General features: G+C 41.7%; 1 protein-coding gene across 2 annotated transcripts in view; it reads right to left on the bottom strand.

Annotated features, from left to right (window-relative positions):
* Positions 1-19,806, bottom strand: part of NR5A2 (nuclear receptor subfamily 5 group A member 2) — a 142,570-nt gene that overhangs the window by 107,324 nt on the left and 15,440 nt on the right. For both annotated transcript variants that reach the window (XM_049770644.1, XM_049770646.1), the window contains 2 exons: positions 18,448-18,589; positions 15,200-15,846 (listed from right to left, as the gene is read on the bottom strand). In XM_049770644.1, the coding sequence (XP_049626601.1) occupies positions 15,200-15,846; positions 18,448-18,589 (789 nt within the window). The remainder of the gene's footprint in view (positions 1-15,199; positions 15,847-18,447; positions 18,590-19,806) is intronic.

The following is a 19,806-nucleotide window of genomic DNA, read 5'->3' as shown; positions in this document are numbered from 1 at the left end:
TTGAAAGACGGATTCTACATCGGAAAATGCTGCATCTTAGTAAAGGCAGGTGGAACCCATTCCGATTATTTTTCAAAGCGAAAACTTCAGCTGGGCCCTTCCAAATATATGACAGGGATGAAACTTTAATTTTGAGATTGCATCATTTCATTGAAAGAGCCATAAAAGTAGTCCTCAATGGTCCAGTAAGACTTGAGAATCAGCCAGAACCTGGACTCCCAACACAAGTACAGATTCTCATTGACTCAAACGCAAGTGCTCCCCCCAAAAAACCCAAAAAGTGGAACTTGCATTTTCATTGCTGATATCTGAAATCACTTGAACTTCATGGAAAGGCAAAATTATTGTTTATGTCCCTCCCACCCTTAAGATACTTGCCAAACAGATGCAGAATTTTTTTCCTTCAATGCTGGAGCAAGAATCAGTGAAAATATTTAATAATGTGTTAACTAGCTAATACAACAATTACTGCTCAGAAGCATTTCAAGCCTCTGCATTTTTAGCTAGAGAATCTTTCCCTCATTCACTCTGTAAGATCTATAATTGAAAGAATAGCGTGCGAGATGTCTTTCATCCACTCCACAGCTTACACTTCCCACTTTGATAATCATATAAGCTCCCAATTCCAATTGATTAGCTACTCAAAATTAAACATCAGCTTTTCATACCCAAAAGGAAGCTTTAGAGGAAATTTACTGTCACCACTTCTGCACAAATACTAATCCATGTCATTATTTTACAATAAGATTCAATATTTAGGGGCCAAACAGATAGCATGGGGCAAGGCTTTTTGCCTTTCATGCAAAAGGATGGTGATTGGAATCCCAGCATCCCATCTGGTCCCCCGTGCCTGCCAGGGGTGATTTCTGAGCCTAGAGCCAGGAGTAACCCCTGAGCACTGCTGGGTGTGACCCAAAAACCAAAAAAAAAAAGTTTCAATATTTAGTATTTTTTTTTTTTTTATGATTTTGGGGCACACCCAGTGTTGCTCATGGGTTACTCCTGGCTCTGTGCTCAGAAATCGTTCCTGGCAGGCTCAAGGGACCATATTTATCACAACTGTAGATCAAAAAGTGCTCAACTGGATCGGGAAATATAATATAGGAAGTAGGGCACTTGCCTTATATGTGGTCAATGCCAGTTACATCCCTGGCACCATCTGTGTTACTCCAACTCTGTCAGAGATAGGCCCTGAGCACAAAGACAGGCATAACTCTGGAGCACTACCCGATGTGCACCCCCTACCATAAAAACATAATTGTGATAATAGAAAGTACAAAGAAAACAGGCATTAGTCATTCTTTCAAAGTGGGCAGTATATAGTGGGGAAAAGTTAAACAGAGGATAGGTGCACATTGACTCAGATGCATCCACCATCTACTTTGTCACCTTCCCATAAGAACAGGCTCTATCATCTATGGATAAATTATGCAGCTCTGAGTGAATGTTGTGTAAACAGGTTTGGGGAGAGAGTGAGGGCTGGTTTACAATAGGTGGTCCTGGACAACAATCTCCAGCACTGTGGGTGGGAGATGCTAGTGCACAGGCCCCCAGGAAAGCAATGGTGGTGCAGGCATTGGACAGTCACTTGGGCTGATGCTGTGCCATGGTGAGGTGCCTCACTGCTGGCGATGAAGGGCAGATATTAGACCCACTGGCCAATAGTCTGTATGCCATGGAATAAAAGAAAGTCTTCTGTTCTCTCTCATATGGGGATGTAAAGAACAATAAAGCCAGAGTGATGCAATAGCAAGTAGAGTGCTGGCATTGCAGGTGGTACTGACCTGATTCAATTCTCAGCAACCCCTGAGCACCAACTACCAGTAATGATTCCTGAGGGCAGAGTCAAAGTAAACCCTAAACACTGCTCGGTGTGCCCCCTTCAATAAAAGAAGGAATAAATAACTCCCCAAGGCAATAGAAGTGAAAAGCAGAACTGGCCTTGATAGGAAGTCCCTCACTGGGGTAGGGGCGAGGAAGAGGGGAAAGGGAACATCAATACAATGACAGATGGAGGTGATCATGATAATCCAGATGCTGAAAGGAGAGAAAGTGTCATGGATGTCCCCCTATCTGTAACATTATGGTACACATAATGCTTAAAAGGTGGGGAGAGAGAAAAAAGCAAAGTAAAAGCAAATGATGTCTGCTATTGAGGTAGATCACATGAGGTGGGGTTGGAAGGGAAATTGAAAGTATTGGTAGAGGAAAGTGGACACTAATGGAGAGATGAGTGTTGGAACACCACACCCCTGAAACTCAATAAGTATGAATGAATAACTATAATTCATGGTGGTGCAATTAAAATGTTTTTTAATAAAAAGAAACAAAAACCACTCTCCCAGGTTAGAAGTCAAATCAAGGTTCGTTGAATCCTGGGTGTTGAATAATACTAGGGGCATTGTTAGCAGTCAAGAAAATGTTTTTTCTAGAGAAATGCTCCCAAGAGGCTTTGTGTACTTGGGTTTTCTCTCCTCCAAGATTTCTACTCCCTCAGACCACACCATAATGAAGAAATCAAATAATCGATCTTGCTGAGTTAAAAAAAAGAATTCAACCCAAGAACATGTCATGGGAACAGGGTTTCCAAAGAGCAAGTTAAGGGCTGGAGAGATAGTCTCACAGGTAAGGAAGTTGCCTTGCAAGCAGCCATTCCTGGATCTAATACCAGCACCCCCATAGGGTCCCCTAAGCTCTGCCAGTAGTAATCTCTGAATGCTAGGAGTAAGACCTGAGCACTATGAATATGATCCCGAGCAGAGCAAAACAAAACAAAGAGCAAGTTAAGAGTTAAGAACATTTCAGTCAGGTCTGGGCTCAGTAAAAATATAGGATGGAACAGAAGCAATATTACTTCAGTAGATCCTTCGTACACCCCAACAACAGTATGAAGTCTTCAAAAGGTACAGGAAGGAGCATAGAAACTCACCTCAGAACCACAAACCTAGTCTCCCCTCCTGCTCAGCCTACTAAAGATAAAAACAGAAAAAAACACCACATGTATTCAGCATGCACAGAGAAATCAGCCACTCTCTGTAGTCACTACATCCAGCACTAGCCAGAACCAACCCCCACCCCCACAATGCCACTTGCCTTTCTACATGCACCTCATCAGACACACCTGACCAGGTGCCTCCCTGACTCAACTTCATTTCTTTGCAGGGCAAAGGTGCTTCCAGGCACCCAATGGTAGCAGGCAGCTGTTCAGGGGTCAGCTATCATAGGGTGCCCTAAAGCACCACCGTGGTACCAAAATTCTAGACTTCATGTCTAGAAATTCTAGAAAATTCAAGACTTCATGTCACTTCATTCTAATGCTGATGAAAAGAAAGGGGCAATCCCAGCAAAGGCTGAAGGGAGGGGTTTTAAGGAGGGGCTTTCATTCTGGGGGGTGGTAGGGTTTCTTGAAGTTCCAACAGTCAGAAGACTTACCAAGGCTCCCTAGGAGGCTCAAGGATGTAAGGAAGATACAGAATTGGAGAGTGAAAGAAGAGTGGAGCAGAGGGAAAGGAGAGTGGAGCAGGAGAGGAAGCAAGAAAGAAGCTCATGTTTGAGGGGTGCTTGTCTGAAGTCCTTAAGAAGCTGGTCAGGGGCTGGCCACTGGTGGGGCTCAGAGGCTTTGGGTGTACATTTTTGCCATTAAAGCAAACCCAGCAGGGACAGGTGAGTTCTTGTTGCATGGGGTGGGGTGGGTGTTTGTGTGCTGGGGTCACAGATCAATGTCTTTGAGGGACAAGGAGCTTAAAGGTTAGATTTCTCTGCAGCCTTTCTACAAATAGATGTTGAGCCCTCCAAGATATACTGCACCTCCTTCCCAAGCTGCAAAGAAGTTAAGTGGGAGCAAAGCCCCTCTTCACTCAGCCTGGAAATGAAAAGATTCCACCTTGCACATTCCCAGGGCAAAGTTCTTCCAAAATGTTTTAAGGAGTGTCACACATGAGTCAGACTGGGGGCTCTTGATTCTACTCACAACTCTGGCTCTCTGTAAAAGAGGAAACCATGAGCAAATGGTGACCCTAAATCCAGGTCTCTGGCTCCCCAACCAGCAGGTACACACACACCCCCCTCCAGATCTGTGATCTTCACTGGGTAAGGGACAAGTGAGGAGGTTGAGGTATAGTTCCTATGAGGAAAGAAGCATGACTGCAGCTAAAAACATCAGACTAATGACAGTGGAGAGGTTGGGCTTGGGGACTGGGGTGCAGGGGATGGGGAAATTTGCCAAGGAGCTACAAACTCAGGACCACTGTGCACTGCACACCTGAACCTCTCATTTGATGCAGCCCCATTTTCAAATTGGGACCTCCACACTGAGAAGGAGGAGATAGCTGGTGATTGGCTTCTGCATCCAAAGGCATCCCCAGACCCAGTTGTCAGGGGTCAACTTCCTCAACATGACTGTTTCAGTTCCTACAAGGTAATCCTTTCTTTAAAGAGATCATGAAAGGGGGGAAATGGTGTATCTAGGAACCAACTCAAGAGAAACAATTCTGCAGGCTCATGGATCACAGAGATGCTTTGGGACAACAGCACAAAGTACCTGGATGGGCAGAGAAATTGGGGGACCAATTAGAAATGAGTTTACTTAAGGCTAGAGTGACAGTATCGCAGGTATGGTGCTTGCCCTGTATGTAGCCTACCTGGATTTCATGCTGGCTTCCCCTATTGTCTGAGCCCACCATGAGTGATTTCTGAGTGCAGAGCCAGGAGCACCGACAGGGGTGGTGCCCTCCCCCACCAATAAAAGGGGGTGAAAAAGAAATTTATTGGCTTCCATACACTTTGTAAGTGCCCTACAATCCCAGGTTAAGCACCAGACGTCACCACCCCGACCTCAGGGACACTGTTAGGAGCAACCCAAAACAAGCTCACAAACACACAAAACCACTTTCTGACTCTCCATAAATTCTAAATCAATGCAACTGCTCTCTACCATCCCAACCTGATAGCTGGGGAGATAGATGAAGGCGCTACTGCTGGCCTGGGGCTTCCCCATCTGCCCCCACCTCAGTCTGCTGAAGTAGCTGTGAGACTTCCATGATTTATTTTATCATGTTTCCCCCCTTCCCCTTTCTCCAGCTTCTTCTTCAGATTGTTATTATTTTGGTTAGGTAACACCAACACATATTTTGTTTGTTTGTGGGTCACACCCGGCAGTGCTCAGAGGTTCCTCCTGGCTCTACACTCAGAAATCACTCCTGGCAGGCTCAGGGGACCATATGGGACACCGGGATTTGAACCACTGTCCTTCTGCATGCAAGGCAAACGCCTTACCTCCATGCTATCTCTCCGGCCCCACCAACACATATTTTAACTAGTTAAAAATAAAGAATAGGAGGCTGGAACGGTGACACAGCAGTAGGTCATTTGCCTTGTACACGGCTGACGTAAGAAGGACCGTGGTTCAATCCCCAGCGTCCCATATGGTCCTCCAAGCCAGGAGCGATTTCTGAGCACATAGCCAGGAGTAATCCCTGAATGTCACCGGGTGTGGCCCAAAAACAATCAAACAAAAAGAATAGGGGGGCTGAGCCATAGCACAGCGTTAGGGTGTTTGCCTTGCAGTCGGCTGACACTGGACGAATCTGATTCAATCCCTGGCATCTCATATGATTCATGATGCTGCGTTTGCCCCCCACCCCCAAATAAAACTTTGGGACAGACCGATAGCATCATGGTAAGGCCTTGCACGTGGCCAACCTGGGATGGACCCGGGTTCAAGCCAAGGCATCCCATATGGTTCCCCGAGCCTACTAAGAGCGATTTCTGAGCTCAGAGCCAGGATTAACTCCTGAGCACTGACAGGTGTGTCCCCCAAACAAAAACAAAACAAAACAAAAAAACCAACAAAACAATGGAGCAGACCCAGTTTAATCCCTGACACCACATATGATCCCCTAAGCCTGCCAAGAGTAATAATACTGGAGTGCATAATCAGGGAAGCACCATCAGATGTTCCGCAACTCTTCCCCTAACCCCCCAAATGACTACTTATGGGGCTGGAGAGATGGTATAGCAGGCAAGACACTTGCCTTGCAAGCAGCCAACCAGGGTTCAATCTCCAACATCCCGTATCAATGATGAGAGTGATCCTTAAGAATGCAGACCCAGGAGTAAGCCATGAGTACTGTTGGTACTTTCCTCCTTCCAAAAGAGAGAAGACAAGAAAAATAAAGCAAAGAAGAGAATAGAAAAAATGAGAAAAGACAAGATAAGACAAAACAAGACAGAACAAGAAAGGGAGAGGAGGAAGATGGGAGGCATTGGTGGTGGGTATGTTGCACTGGTCAAAGAAGGGTGTTCTTTTTTATGACTGAAACTCAACTACAAACATGTTTGTAATCATGGTGCTTAAATAAAGATATTATTATTATTAAAAAAAAAGAAGAGAAAAGAAAAAAAATGAAATGCTAATACAAAATAGTGAATCTGGAGAGAAAGTTAGGAGGTAAAGTTCATACCTTGCAGGCCACCAACCCTGGTTCACCAGCACCTAATACCAGGCCATCAATACCTAATTCTGCATAGAGTCCCTGAGTCTAAACATTGTCTCACTCTTGAGCAAAGAGGCAGGACCAGGCTCTGGGATTGGCCCCAAATCCAGCATACCCAAACACAAATAATTACAATGCGTGAGCTTTGATCAGTTCACTGCTGTGTCACTAATGGCCCCAAGGTTGAGAGGAGAAAGGATGGACAGGCTAGGAGGCTCATAGTTTTGGGGAGTCCAAATGCCTGACCCAGTTGCATTTCAGGAGGCTGTTCTCAGACTCAACCCCCAGAAAAGAATCTGAATGCACCCAGCACTACAAACAGGGAACAGCCAGTCAAAATCTCTGCTCATTCTCATGGCAGCGTGAGCACTTGATCAGAATGAGGAAAAGGGCCCATTTTATTCCAATTTCGGATAATGGCCCAGCCAGTCACATGGGAATTGTGGAGTGTGGTGGTGGGGTGGAGTGTGTGCTCTCCCCCAGATCTCAGCAGGTAACATGGAAACTAACAGGAACAGGAACCTTCTCACGTGTATAAACAAGCAAATACAAAGCGAAGTTGTGATCAGAAGACTGAGCTGCTGGGGTACACGTGCTGGGAAAAAACTACCAGGAACCCGCACACCTTGCCCTAAACTGAGTTCACCCTACACAGAGTTTCAATTCCTAGTGTAGTGAAAAAATGTAGTGCTTTGCAAAAGAAACTCTAAGGACAGGACTGGAGGAGGGAGACTCTCAAAGGGTGGGAGCACACTCTCCCTGTGTGCTTCTACACTACACTGTAAGGTTCTTGCACACCATAGGTGGAAATGCATCGGCTGGGAATGCAACCTCAGCAGTGGGACCCTAGCTACTTGTGATCCAAAAACAAGTCCACAAAACTCTAAAATGAAAACATAAGGAACTCAATGACATCAGTACTTAGGAGTGAGGCAGGGCTTAGAGATGAACCTCTGAGCACATCAGGATATGGCAAGAGTGAAGTTCAAGGGATATACATTTTACCTTAAATAAGGAGATGCCAGAGTGATGGTACAGTGGGTAAGATGATTGCCTGAAATGCAGCTGACCAGGTTCGTGCCCTAGCACCACATGTTAGCCAAGCTCTGTCATAAGCAATCCTTGAGTGAAGATAAGGAATAATCACTGTGCACTGTCAGGTGTGGCTCTCAAAAAAGTAGCTTCTGGGCCCAGAGAGATAGCACAGTGGCGTTTGCCTTGCAAGCAGCCAATCCAGGACCAAAGGTGGTTGGTTCGAATCCCGGTGTCCCATATGGTCCCCCGTGCTGCCAGGAGCTATTTCTGAGCAGACAGCCAGGAGTAACCCCTGAGCACTGCTGGGTGTGCCCCCCCCCAAAAAAAAAAAGTAGCTTCTTGGTGCTTGAGAGATAGATAGGCATTTGCCTTGCAAGCAGCCAACCCAGGATAGATGGTGGTTCGAATCCTGGCATCCCATATGGTCCCCCGAGCCTGCCAAGGAGCAATTTCTGAGTGCAGAGCCAGGAGTAACCCCTGAGCATCATTGGGTGTGACCCAAATACAAACAAACAAGCAAATAAACAAAAAAAGTAGCTTCTGTGATCAGGTGGGCATTTAGGGAGCCCCACTTAGGGCTGGCAGAGTATCCACATCATTGACTGAGAAAGGCTGAGCTGTCCAGTGAACAGTTTACAAGAGAAGCTACCAAATTGGAGTTGGTTGTAGTGAACAGGCTTCTCTGCAGTGATGCAGGTGGACCTGGGAGAGGCTAGAATTAGTCTCGACACCTCTAACCTGGCCAGCTTGTTTCTGGGTTGCCTGGAAGAAGCTGCAGAAGAGAGTGTTTGCACCTGTGACACCAAAGGCCCCTTTCACCAAGGTACCAAGACATAAGAAAATCTTCAAACCCACCTCTGGGGCTGGGGGTGAAGGCAGGGGACAGGAAAAGCAGATTTTTTCATTCACTTGCAAATTAAAGCTGAGGGTAGGTTTAAGACTCTTTGGATGGGTTTGTGGAAAGGTATTGATACTGGGTCTCTCCTTTGAAGGAAAAGGCTTAGACTTTCATTTCCTGAAGGCACTCTACATTTAGTGAAATAAAAGGGAAAGAGGAAATCAAGGAAGGGGCTGCTGATGCACTGGGATAGCTGGGAGCAAGTTCTATACATCCCAGCATGGGTAACAGCAAAAAACAGAACAGTGTGAGGGGATTAAATTTAGGAAGATAAGATGGAAGTGCTTCTTCCTTTCCAGGACCCCCTAAAAGAAACAAATTGGGGCTGGAGTGACGTACAGCAGGGAGGGCTCCTGTCTTGCACATGGGTGATCTGTGTTCATCGCCTATACCCCATAGGGAGGATTCTAAAATGACGGGGTGGGAGGGGGGCTGTTTTTGAAAGTTTCTGAAGTGGACCAGAGAGAAAAAACTCCCACCCCCAACTTTCTCACTTGAGAAAACACTGCTGCTCCCCCAAACTGGCCAGAGCATGGCTGAACGCCTGGCACCAGCTTCCTGAGCCCCTGAGGCATCTCTTCCACACAAACACTAGTTACATGCTTCAGCCAGGATTAATTTTGATTTTTTTATTATTAATCCTACATGCATCAGCATCATTCTTCCAAGGGGAAGTGCTTCTATATCCATTCCCAGAATTCTCTTAAGACATCTGGTCTCATTAGAAGCTCAAATAGATTCTCTAGATTCATTAGGTGTGCAAAAAGTGGGAATTATTTTCTCGCTGCTCTAGTATTTAGTTATGCAAGGCACTGATGAGAGATAAATGGGGAGGAAAAAATAAAAATAAAAATTATGTATGTAAATAAAAAACCTTTTGACTTCTCAGGATAGCTCTTAAAGAAGTGCTTCCAAGTCTTAAATTGACTTTTATTTCTAAAGATGAGAAAAGAATTAAGAATGGGTCATTGTGACTTGAATTTTAGATCGATTAGAAGGTGTGGCTAAATATAAGAAACCTTCCATTTTCAGGACAGATCCCTGAGACTTCTCTGAGCCCAGGTGGTTTTTTGCCTGCAGGTAACCTCTTGTTTTCTTCCTGCCTATTCTTATAAACAAATATCCAAAGTGACCCATTTTAACTAGCAGAGGTCACCCAGCCTGAAGCTTAGAGAATGCTTTGCACAGTTCAGAAGTGCAGGCATGCTCACTGGAGCACTGACCAGATTTCAGGCAGTGATTTGAGAGAATTCATTTTCAGTGAATTCACTCATAAGACATTGTGTAACACTGTAAGCTAAATAAGACTCTGTCTCTGGGATTCTTAGTGATTTTCATCTTAAGATGGTGCTAATTGATTTAGTAATAGAATAGACTTCGAAATCTTTCAGAGAGTTGCATTAGCATCACTGGCAAGAAAGACTAATACTCTGAGCAGGCTAATGAATAAGGTAGAGGCAAGTTACTATTACTAGTTAGTATTTCTCCAGTCCCTTTGTTTCACAGGCTTTTTTTTTTTTTTTTAATAATTGAATCCAGGGGCCGGAGAGATAGCATGGAGGTAAGGCGTTTGCCTTTCATGCAGGAGGTCATCGGTTCGAATCCCGGCACCCCATATGGTTCCCTGTGCCTGCCAGGAGCAATTTCTGAGCCTGGAGCCAGGAATAACCCCTGAGCACTGCCAGGTGTGACCCAAAATCCACAAAAAAATAAATAAATAAATAAAAATAAAAATAATTGAATCCTTTAATTAAATCACTGTAAGATACACAGTTAGGGGGCCAGAGAGATAGCATGGAGGTAAGGCGTTTGCCTTTCACGCAAAAGGTCATTGGTTCAAATTCCGGCATCCCATATGGTCCCCCGAGCCAGCCAGGAGTGATTTCTGAGCATGGAGCCAGGAGTAACCCCTGAGCACTACCGGGTATGACCCCAAAGCCAAAAACCAAAAAAAAAAAAAAAAAAAAAAAAAAGACACAGTTAGTTACAAAGTTGTTCATGATTCAGTTTCATTCATATATGTCCAACATCTTTCACCAGTACATATTTCCTGCCACCAATGTCCCCAATTCCCTTGTGTCCTCACCCTGGCCCTCTCCCCTTACCTGCCTATGTAGCAGACATTTTTCTTTCTCTTCCTTTATTTATTTGCAATATTGTTACTTAAGGGGTATCATCACTTTACAGCCTTTCAGTATCTAGTTCTTGTCTAGAGTGATCATTTCCAATTATCATTATCTTAGCAGTCCCTTCTCTGGCCTAACTGCACTCCCTGTCCTTTGTTCCTACCATGGGCTTCCTACCATGGGTTGGTCCTCTTTGCCCTCATCTCTGTTGTTCCTGAATATAAACACTATCTGAGAAACAGAAATTTCCTCAGAGGAGAAATACAGTACTAATACTATTTAATACTGAGTCCACACATACTGTCTGATTTTTATTTTTCACAAATAGTGTGATCATTCTATATATTTCTCCCTCTGACTCATTTTGTTCAGCATAATACTCTCCATATTCATCAGGATTTATTTTTTTCTAACAGATGCATAGTTTTCCATTGTGTAGATGTGCCATAGTTTCTTTATCTACTCATTTGTTCTCAGGCACTTGGGTTGTTTCCAGATTCTGGCTAATGTGAATGGTGCTACAGTGAACAAAGGAATGCAGATGCCTTGCATGCAAGCAACCTACCCACTGTTACTATCTCTCTGGCCCCATCGCTTGATCTCGATCCCTAGCACACCATTATGGTCCCTCATATGCACTGTGACAAGTGATTTCTGAGTGCAGAAACAGGAATGAGTCCAGGAGAAAGAATCAGGAATGAGTCAAACACCAAACCAAACCAAACCAAAACCCATTGTTTCAAAGGTAATAAGCACTCTGCTTTTTAAATAAATATATTCACCTGTAGAGTAATTTGCTGTAGAGTTAACAAGAAAAAGACATGTTTATTAGGGAAACATTCATCTTCTCAAGTAATGTTTACAAACTATAATGTTTGGGGGCCGAAGAGATAGCACAGCAGTAGGGCATTTGCCTTGAATCCTGACATCCCATATGGTCCCCTGTGCCTGCCAGAGCCATTTCTGAGCACAGAGCCAGGAGCAACCCCTGAGTGCAGCCGGGTGTGACCCAAAACCAAAACCAAAACCAAACCAAACAAAAAAAGCCCTATAATGTTTGTAAGAAGATAGAACCCAGCATGGGCTATCTGGGTTTTGGGGATGGCTCAGAGGTCCATGCCAGGAGGAAATACTTTTGGGGAGAATCTTGGTGGCAGACAGACAGTCCCCAATGGATGGCAAATAAAACCTTTTCCAAATCTATGTTTCTTGAATTGTGTGTGGGTCATGCCTCATCAGTAGCTTATGAAATCAACACAGTGAGTCATGACTAGAATTGTTTTCCTTAAAAAAAAAAAAACCAACAACACATAAAATAAATTAGATAAAAACAGAATAGAAAAGAAAATATCACAGCACATGATATGGAGAAGGTCCTATACTCTATAGTGAAACTGAGAGAGAGAGAGAGAGAGAGAGAGAGAGAGAGAGAGAGAGAGAGAGAGAGAGAGAGAGAGAGAGAGAGCGCGAGAGATGTTGACTGTAGATCATTATTCACAAAATTTAAAAACTCCTGCCCTGGTGCAAGATTATGGCTCAAAGTCGGTATATACATTGCATATATAAAGCCCTGGGTTCAATCTCTGACCCAACACACACACAAATAAATAAATAGTAAATAAATAAATAATCACTGCGGAGCACATATGTGATACTGGTTTAAAAGGACTTTGTTGGTTTTTTTACAAAGCCAATTTAGAAATAAAAAGATAAAGAGATCTTGCCCAAGGGAATAGTCACCTCCTAAATCTGTATTAAAACTGTGGGCAGAGCCTAAAGGTAATACAGTGGGTAGGGCACTTGCTTGGCATGCAGTGGACTTGGGCTTCATTCCTGGCATTGTGTAAAATTCTGAAAATCACCAAGAGTGAACCCTGAGTTCAGTGCCAGGAGTAAGCCTTGAGCACCACAGGATATGGCCCAAAACAAAACAAAAAGTTATTCCTAAATTCTTCTAGCCTCTGAAACACTCCTCTTGAATTCAGTCCCATTCTCTATAAGCTCAAAGCAAAGGATCAAGTGAGTCAGGTTTGCCTTTCCTTGAAGGTGCCCCTATAGGTTTGCTTTCTTTCCCTTTTCAATGCATATTCTCATGAAAGACTGATAACTGCTCTAAACCACAGCAGAAGTGATTAATAATGGCTGATTATGTTCCTTTCCCAGGGGCAGCTGTCTTTAGCCAAATATTAAACCTCATGTCCCATAAAAGAATCTCAGAATTCAGCCAAAGTGGGGTGGGGAAAGGGGGTGGAAAGGTTTAGAGAATTTTACTACCTGTGGCTACCTACATTCATGTTATAGCCTTTCCCTCTTTTAAATAGATGTAAAACACATAGGCTTATCTTTCCTCTTGATTTGTGAAATACAATTTCAGCTGCCTTTCCATATTTTGAATAGTGGTGAAAGTGTCCTATCATAAAAATCTTCAACAGGAAATATTTTGCCTTATTCAACTTTGTATTTGTCTTACACCGATTTACTATGCACGTTAATTCATAGTAGTTACCGACGATGTATATAATTACAACTCTATATGTATGTACTATTATTTTTCATTGTCAAACTAGTAAGAGTACAAATAAGAGATTACATCAAGTATAAGATTACATCAAGTATAAGATTACATCAAGATATTATGTAAAGCCTTCCATATTTGTAGAAAATGACTTTGGAACATCATCATTATATTAACTATATATTCCAAGTGAGGCTCTTAATCTAGGGCTAAGTTTTCCTGCAAAAGCTCCTCTATCTGAGAAGGACCATTCCTTCCAGATCACCCCACTGCAGAAAGACCCACAGGATTGACCTGTGCATGAAGATGCAGCATCAAGTAATGAGAACTTAGTTCTCATCCCCAGAAAATTTACCAAAGGCTGTTTTCCTTACTTTGTTTTGCCAAGCTCTTTTATTTCTGTCTATGAATGATCATTTTCCTTTCAAATACTTTTAAGAAAAAGTTGTGACTGGAGAACAGCAGGAATGTTGTTGCGTTTTTAGTGAAAAATGTCTTGATTATGACAAAGTAGTTACATATTCAGACACTGTTGGTTTGATTGTGATAACTCAGTGCAATTCCACAGATTCAAGTTTCCCTTTTCAACCCTCTTCCAATGTACCAGACTAGACTAGAGAGTAAGGAGGAGAATGCGCCAGAAATCTTTTCCACGTGCCAATGATGTTTTACTCACTTCCTCAAGTAAAACTTTTTGTTTCCATGTATCAATCATAGTACCTAACGGTATGAAAACTACTAGTTCCCACAAGCAAATGGTTTCCATACCCTCAATTCCATCTGCACAGTTTTAGAGGAACCCTTTTAAATTAAGTCTGTTTGAGATTGTTCTTTACTAGAAGGTTTTAAAATTTCCTCCAACTATCCTAGGTGGCCAGAAGCCAGAAGCAGCCCCCAAGAGCAAAAAGAAGAAACTGATCTTGCAACAAATGGACTTAGAGACCAAGTCCAGGGTTTACTTTTGCTTTTAAAACAGAGACTCAAACCACCACTGACTACCAAATGTGGTCTGGTAGCCACATTTAAATTCCAAATGTCTATGTAAAACTTTCCCATATTAATTCAGTCTTAAGTTTCAGGAAATAAAATAATTATGTAGTTAAACAGAGATCCTTATACAAACAAGTACTGTGTTTACAATCCATTAAAATCAATGACGGTCATAGATGATGAGAACTAAACCCAAGCCAAGCCGCCTAGCACTCACTATTTGCCCACTCTCAAGGCTTTACCAACCTAATGTCCAGGTAAGCAGGTACTAAATAGCCATTTGATAGATCTGGTCAGTGGGGTATCTGCGTTCTTTAGTGTCTAAACACAACTAAGTTCTGACATTTTCAGTTTTGAAATGGCACCATTTTAACAGAGCAATTTACTGAGTAATTTTTTTTTTTTTTTTTTGGTTTTTGGTTTTTGGGCCACACCCGTTTGACGCTCAGGGGTTACTCCTGGCTATGCACACAGAAATCATCCCTGGCTTGGGGGGACCATATGGGACACCGGGGATCGAACCGCGGTCCATCCTACGCTAGCTAGCGCTTGCAAGGCAGACACCTTACCTCTAGCGCCACCTTCCCGGCCCCATACTGAGTAATTTTTAATAAATTGACTCGGGGCTATTTTCTAGTCATAAATCATCCCAGTTAAAGGAAGTAAGAACGTTCTACAATGCAGGGGGGGAAATAACTCACTAAATTTCCTCTATTTTATATTCAATGCCACCCCCCCAGATGAAAAGCTATAGAAAAATTCCAGGGCCCGAAGAGATAGCACAGCGGTGTTTGCCTTGCAAGCAGCCAATCCAGGACCAAAGGTGGTTGGTTCGAATCCTGGTGTCCCATATGGTCCCCCGTGCCTGCCAGGAGCTATTTCTGAGCAGACAGCCAGGAGTAACCCCTGAGCACTGCCGGGTGTGGCCCAAAAACCAAAAAAAAAAAAAAAAACCAAAAAAAAAAAACCCAAAAAAAATTCCATATAGTTAAACTGCTGCAGTCTAGAAACAAGATCAGAAAATCCTACTCTCTCAAGCCTACAAAGACGAAAAGTAAGAAACGCAAACTTCCCGCACCCAGAATAAGTTAATTTATGTCTCTTGAGAGCGCAGAACAAATTGTAATTACTAGGGACATACCTTGAGTTCTCGGAAGAAGATACTACTTCTGGCCCATTCCACGATGGAAAAGAGGGTCTGGTCGGCCATTTTGCACATAAGCCCAAACGTGCTCAGCTTTTCGTGTTTGCTCCGGTTTGCTTGTTCTTGCTGCAGATAGGCCATGATTTTGGCCTGGACTTGAGGCTCATCCGGTTCACACTTCAAAAGTTCCAGTATCAGATGGGGGATGCTGGCCGGGGAGTTTGTCTGGTAACTATCCATGTAGGAATAGCCCATGATGGACTCTGGCGAGCTGGTATAGGGGTCTGGGTATTCAGACTTGATGGCCCGGCTAGGAAAGTGACCATAGGTTTGGTAACCTTGCAGACTGCCATGGGGTGGCATTGTCATGCTAATTGGGGATGTGACAAAGGGACTTCGGTCATAGTCTGTGGGAGGCAAGGCAGCATGGTTCAGAGGTAGGCCTTTGGAGGCAGAATGGATGTTCTGAATTGCAGAGGAGATGGTCAGCTCAGTGGGCATGGCTTGGATCACCTGAGACATAGCTTCCAGCTTGAGTCCATTGGCTCGGATGAGCGCTTTTTTCTGTTGTTTCAGAGCCCTGTCCCTCTTGTACATTGGCCCAAACTTATTCCTTCCTCCACGCATTCGGTCTGCTCTCACCGCTATTAGGAGGTGGCAAGTGAGGAAAAGAAAACAGGGGTATAAGTAAGTTGCAAATGATAAGCATTCTCCAGTTCTTTAGACATTTAGAAATGTTGAACAGGGAGCAGAATGGTATGTGTAGGGCTGTTTTCATGAAACCAGCTTATGAAGAATATTAAAAAAAAAAGTCATATCTGTTTAGGTGTTTGTTAACAAAAAAAATTGGGATTCATTCATGAGAGTTCATTAACTCATGGTGGACTGAAAGATTCAGTAATTTTTTTTTTTTTTTTTTTTTTTTTTGGTTTTTGGGCCACACCTGTTTTGACGCTCAGGGGTTACTCCTGGCTATGTGCTCAGAAATCGCCCCTGGCTTAGGGGGACCATATGGGATGCCGGGGGATCAAACCGCGGTCCATCCTATGCTAGCGCTTACAAGGCAGACACCTTACCTTTAGCGCCACCTTCCCGGCCCCAGATTCAGTAATTTTTGTTATTCAGAGGAACATACCAGCCTGCTAAAATAGAGTATCAGTTTGGGGCCAGAGCTATAGTAAAGTGGATAGGGAGTTTGCCTTGCATGAGGCTAACCCAGGTTCTCTCCTTGGCATCCCATATGATGCCTGGAGTCCACCAAGAGTGATCTGAGTGTAAAATAAATCACTCTAGCTTAGTGCTAACAGTAAGTACTGAGCATTACAAGTGTGCCCCCCAAACAAAAGAGTTTCACTTTGTTTACTAAGATAATAGAGGCCTGTTTCTATTACTTCACCTGTATGGCATGATGATTTTTTTTTTTTTTTTTATGGAAACCCAAACTTCTAATGGGGAGGAAAACCAAATAACCTGTTTCTGGACTAAACTCTGAATATTTTCTCAACATCGTCTTTCCTCAGACATTTTTGACTCCTTTTCCCTAAAAGTGGGGTGCAGGCCCTTCCTGGAAAATCACTTTCACCTGGACTTGTGGAGCATGCTTCAGAGAACCACCAGTTTTGAATTTAAGCAGAACTGGGCATAATTAAAGCCGATTCATTTCCGGAGCTGTCACTGTCACAGTGCCGTGTGCAGAGCAGGCCTTAGAAGACAGCAGTTTCTCCAAGCTCATGGTGGCCAGTGCCAATTAGAAACCAGTGACCTTTGACAACTTGTGACACATTGAAATTGCTGGAGGTTAAGCTTTTGAGCTTTTCATCTTCGGATTAGTTTGGCATTAAAAATGTATTGTGAATGCTATCTATCTAGATGATTAGGAAAGAGTAACAATGAATTTTCAGCTAGATGATAATTCATTGAAGATTCAATTGCTTCAAAAATATGCTAAGGAAGCTTATGTACCATAAATGCATTCTAGTTACCAAAACACTTGTTCAAGTAAAGAAATGAAACTCTTTCTGCTGTTAAAAAAAAAAATGAAAGAAAACAAGGAAATAGATCAAATGACATCCTATGAAAACATAATGTTCAATTCTGCCTCTGACATCTACCCACATATTTTCTGTTTGGAAAACAATAAAATGGTTGATAATACAAAAAGTAATAAGCATTAGTTACTTCCTTTTCGATCTTTTCTAAAAAGTAATGCTTACTTCATAGTCCTCAAGATAAGCAAAGTGGCCAGGAAGGCGTCTATTAGCAATTCAGCAGATTTATGTGAGCTCTTTTGAGTATTTCTATCAAGTCCAAGTTTCACATAACAGAAAAGTTCGAAACAAAACTAGCCTGTGCTTCATTGATCAAATGAAAGGCACTTGGGCCTGGCACCTACCAGTGATATGTATCTCTTATTATTACTTTATTTGCAGTATATTTAAACTGTGAAAACTCTGTAGGTCAGAGGCTGAAAAACAGCGATATGCCATAATAGTCCATGAATGACAGATTATTTACAAGAGTCACATATTAACTTTACAGCCTGCCAATCTGGATGTTGTAAGTTAACGCTGTAGTCGAGTTTAATGTGGTTTTGTGGGACCTATTTTCTGATTCTTGTCAAATCATTGCTTCTGATTTAGTAGTCCATTATTTTTCAGTTTCCTGTGTCTCAACTTTTGTATTTTTCATACTCAAGTCATTACCACACACACAAAAAACAAATGAAAAAAAATAAAAAAAAATACTTTAACAGCTATCAAAAATGATCCTAGTTTTGTTAATATTGTGAAGCTTCTTTTCATAATTAAAAACTTTCACTTGCTGGAGAATCACAAAATTAATAGGAATAATTCTGACCAGCACACCTTCTACAACATTTAGACTAAACTTTTAAGAACACCTAATTTAAAACAAAGATATTTTTATGCTTTCTTTAAATATTTATCTTCATTGTATCACTGTAATGTTTTCATCTGACCTGGCCTTTTTATTGTCAAATTAATCTGCTTCCTAAGCTCAATAAAAGGGGGGCATACACTACTGATATTAAGATGTTTTCCTAGTATAATTAATCAGTGAATAAAACAGTCTATTTTCCCAGTAAAACATAAGATTTTCTTTATTATTGCCAATCATGTTAAAAAGACTGGAGAACTCATTTCACCAAGTTCCAAGTACAATGCTGTTTCAACCCTACATCCTTGCAGAGTCTGAATGGGCAGTAGTAGGCTTAAAAAGAATCTTACCTTCTAGCTTCATTCCAACACTCAGGCATTTTTGAAATCGGCAGTACGGACACCGCTTTCTCTGGGTTTTATCAATTTGGCAGCTCTGGTTTTCTATACATGTGTACCTTTTATTATTTTGAACTGTTCGCTTAAAGAATCCCTATAAGACAAAAAAAAAAATATATATATATATATATATAATGAGTCATCTTATACATCTATTACCCGATTCTTGTATTGTTTTATTTTAAGGGTACCACTCGTGCCCTTATGTGGCTCTGTGGTTTGTTTTACATTTTAGGAAGATCCACTCTCAAAACAGTGCCAGGCCATAATGGAAATATTTCTGGCATCAGTGTCTTTATTCTTAGAGATTTATATTTACAATTAATCAGGTCTTTATATTAGACTATGAACCATTTTATCTCAACAGATAATTTTTTAAAAATCTGTCTTCCTATGTTGAAGGAAATATTTGCTGTTTCCTTTACATTCATAGATAATTATGAAAATTGTACTGTTTTTGAGACGTCCAATACAATTCTAGTAACAAACTATTAGAAGTGAAAAGTTGAATGGCAAAACACCTGAGATCATTTCCAAATGTCCACCCATGATAGTTAAAAGCAAAAGGATTTAGAAAATAGAATGAGAAAAAAGAAAAGAAAATGGAAAAATGCTCAGTTTCACTGGAATACAGTCAATAAATGGAACTCTTTAAAAGGGTTATTAAACTAATGAAAGCAAAGTATAGATAGCAGAGCTAAATTTCAGCCTAATGTGTCTTTTCTTATATTTCATTCAAAAGAATTAATTGAAAAGAAAATCTGTGGCTTTATAATATAATCAGAGCTTTACCCGCATGGTATATTCTTCTGTTTATCCTCCTCCCCCTAAAGTGAAACAATCTTATTTTGTTTTCGAGAATGAAGGAATTTTTCTGGCAGTGGTTTAAGTAATTATACTTTTTTCAACTTTAAAAAATGCTGACGATTTGTACCATATATACATATATATATATATGATGAAAAAAATCTTTAAACTATAATTGATACTATGGGTAACAATATGGTATACATTAACATTATCAATTCCTACATTTAAATAGGTCATATATTTATAAAAGTTAATGTACTGTAAACTATATTTTATGTTCTTTCTGAAATGAATTTCAAGAATCCTTCAGAATTATTTTTTGGAATAAATCAGGTTGAAATCATGAGGTCAAAAACGTAGACTTTTATGTCTGTGAATTTAAAAATGCCAAGGCTTGTAGCACAGAATACTCTGAAGTTAAAATGTATTGAGGAAATACTTTGTCCTGTTTCCACTCCAGAGCAATGATGCTTTAAATATATATAAGTCACACAAAAATCA

Source organism: Suncus etruscus, chromosome 3 (assembly GCF_024139225.1).
Source record: "Suncus etruscus isolate mSunEtr1 chromosome 3, mSunEtr1.pri.cur, whole genome shotgun sequence".
NCBI lineage: Eukaryota > Metazoa > Chordata > Mammalia > Eulipotyphla > Soricidae > Suncus > Suncus etruscus.
Note: the sequence above shows the minus strand (reverse complement) of the source record. Positions and strands in the feature narration are given on the sequence as shown.